A 1,624-nucleotide genomic window follows, 5' to 3' on the forward strand; every position below is an offset into this window, starting at 1 on the left:
ATCCTTAGTCCTTAGGACCATTGTTTGTTCCCGGGTAGATGGGTAGTGTGCGCCGTTCTTACGATATGGACGTGATAAAAAAGGTCCTATTTCATAATAATATTTGGATCCTCTTTCACCATTTGTTTCAGATCGGTCCAGAGAGCGAAGACATGGAGACTCAGATGATGAACTACCTGGTCGCCCAACAGCTGTTCAGCAGACTCAGGAATCAAATGGTCAACAACGATCTGCAGCGGAAGCGAAGTTATTGGAAGCAATGTGCATTTAACGCCGTGTCCTGTTTCGGCCGAAAAAAGTAAACGTTCCCCACCCCGTGAGGAAGTAACCAAGTTTAATTTTAAATAAATCTATTTTTATGTCGCTCTTTTTTTTGTTATTTATTTATTTGATTTTTCCAACTACCTACTTATATACCTTTTTCCTGTTTTTTTTTTTCCTGTTTTTTTTTTTTTTTTTTTAGTAAGAAGAGATATGAACTTTTTTATTTTTTGGAAAAGTTTTTTTTTTTTTTTTTTTTTTTTTTTTTTTTTTAGTAAGTAGAGATATGACATCTATTAATTTATGTGAAAGGACGGTAAATGAGGTAGTCATAACACCCGTGTTGTTTTACCCTTTTAGGGTACCTACCTACCTAATTTATTTTAGTCATTTACTCAAAGCAGAGAGCCATTGTTCCAGTTTGAATTAAAGAACAGTACACGATCTTAATAAAGTAGATACACAAATATGGTGAACAATTTAAAAGCATGAGACATACTTAAAACGGGTAACATTGCTACTAATTTACTAAGCATTATACATAACTGATTTTGATGTCATATCCACTCATTGCAAAAGGAATGGTAAGATTTTAATTTATTCCTTTTTTCCAATGAGGCGATTTAAAGGATTTTGAATGAAAATACAAATCTGGGATCTGATAATGTTTGAACAGGTGTTTTAATTTTTGCTGGGATAAAGGGACTTTTCAGTCGGGTGTCATAGACAAGATATTATTTTCTCTCATTTTCCTTCTAAGCAAATACTCGGGGGTCGCTTCATAAATATTCCAACACAAATTAAAATATTTTACTTGAAAACACCTCGGTATTATGCTGATCATTTGAATACTTTAAATCAAACATATTTTATATCACAATTTAGGAATTTAGCAGTTTAATGGATTAAGAAGAAAACTTTCAAATATAATTGATTTGAAATGAGTTAAAGAAACTTTTTGACCCCAAAGTCCCAGCAGTTAAAAAGTTCCTTTTGAGTTTTCCCCCCTTTACAATAAAATGTATTTCTGGTTTTAATATTCTAGTCTTTTTATTTGTATTTAAATATTTTTTTAGTTCTAAGGTTATGATTATTATGGTCGCAAGTAAAGAATTTTCACTTCATCCTGAAATTCTGTATCTAAAAGTCTTTTTCTAGGAAGATAAATTTAAATAGGTATGAGCAAAGGTTGTTTTTGAGGTGTCAGAAGTGTTGAATTTGAATTGAAGAGATGGATATAAATCATGTAGGTACAAAATGTGCAACTAAAGGGATTTGTCCCTCAATAGCGTTATATTAATTTTCAAATCAAATAAAGTGAAAGTTTTATTTTTATGTTGACGGTGTTCTTGTTTTCTTTTCT

General features: G+C 31.3%; 1 protein-coding gene across 1 annotated transcript; it reads left to right on the plus strand.

Annotated features, from left to right (window-relative positions):
* Positions 1 to 131: 131 nt before the first annotated feature.
* LOC113472779 (prohormone-1-like) lies at positions 132 to 324 on the plus strand (the record flags this gene model as incomplete). Its single annotated transcript, XM_026832576.1, is given in 1 exon segment — positions 132 to 324. A coding segment is annotated over 1 exon segment (171 nt), but the record flags the coding sequence as incomplete, so codon positions are not given.
* Between the last annotated feature and the right edge of the window lie 1,300 nt (positions 325 to 1,624).

This window comes from Diaphorina citri, unplaced genomic scaffold (genome assembly GCF_000475195.1).
Source record: "Diaphorina citri unplaced genomic scaffold, Diaci psyllid genome assembly version 1.1 scaffold8397, whole genome shotgun sequence".
In the NCBI taxonomy this organism is placed as follows: domain Eukaryota; kingdom Metazoa; phylum Arthropoda; class Insecta; order Hemiptera; family Psyllidae; genus Diaphorina; species Diaphorina citri.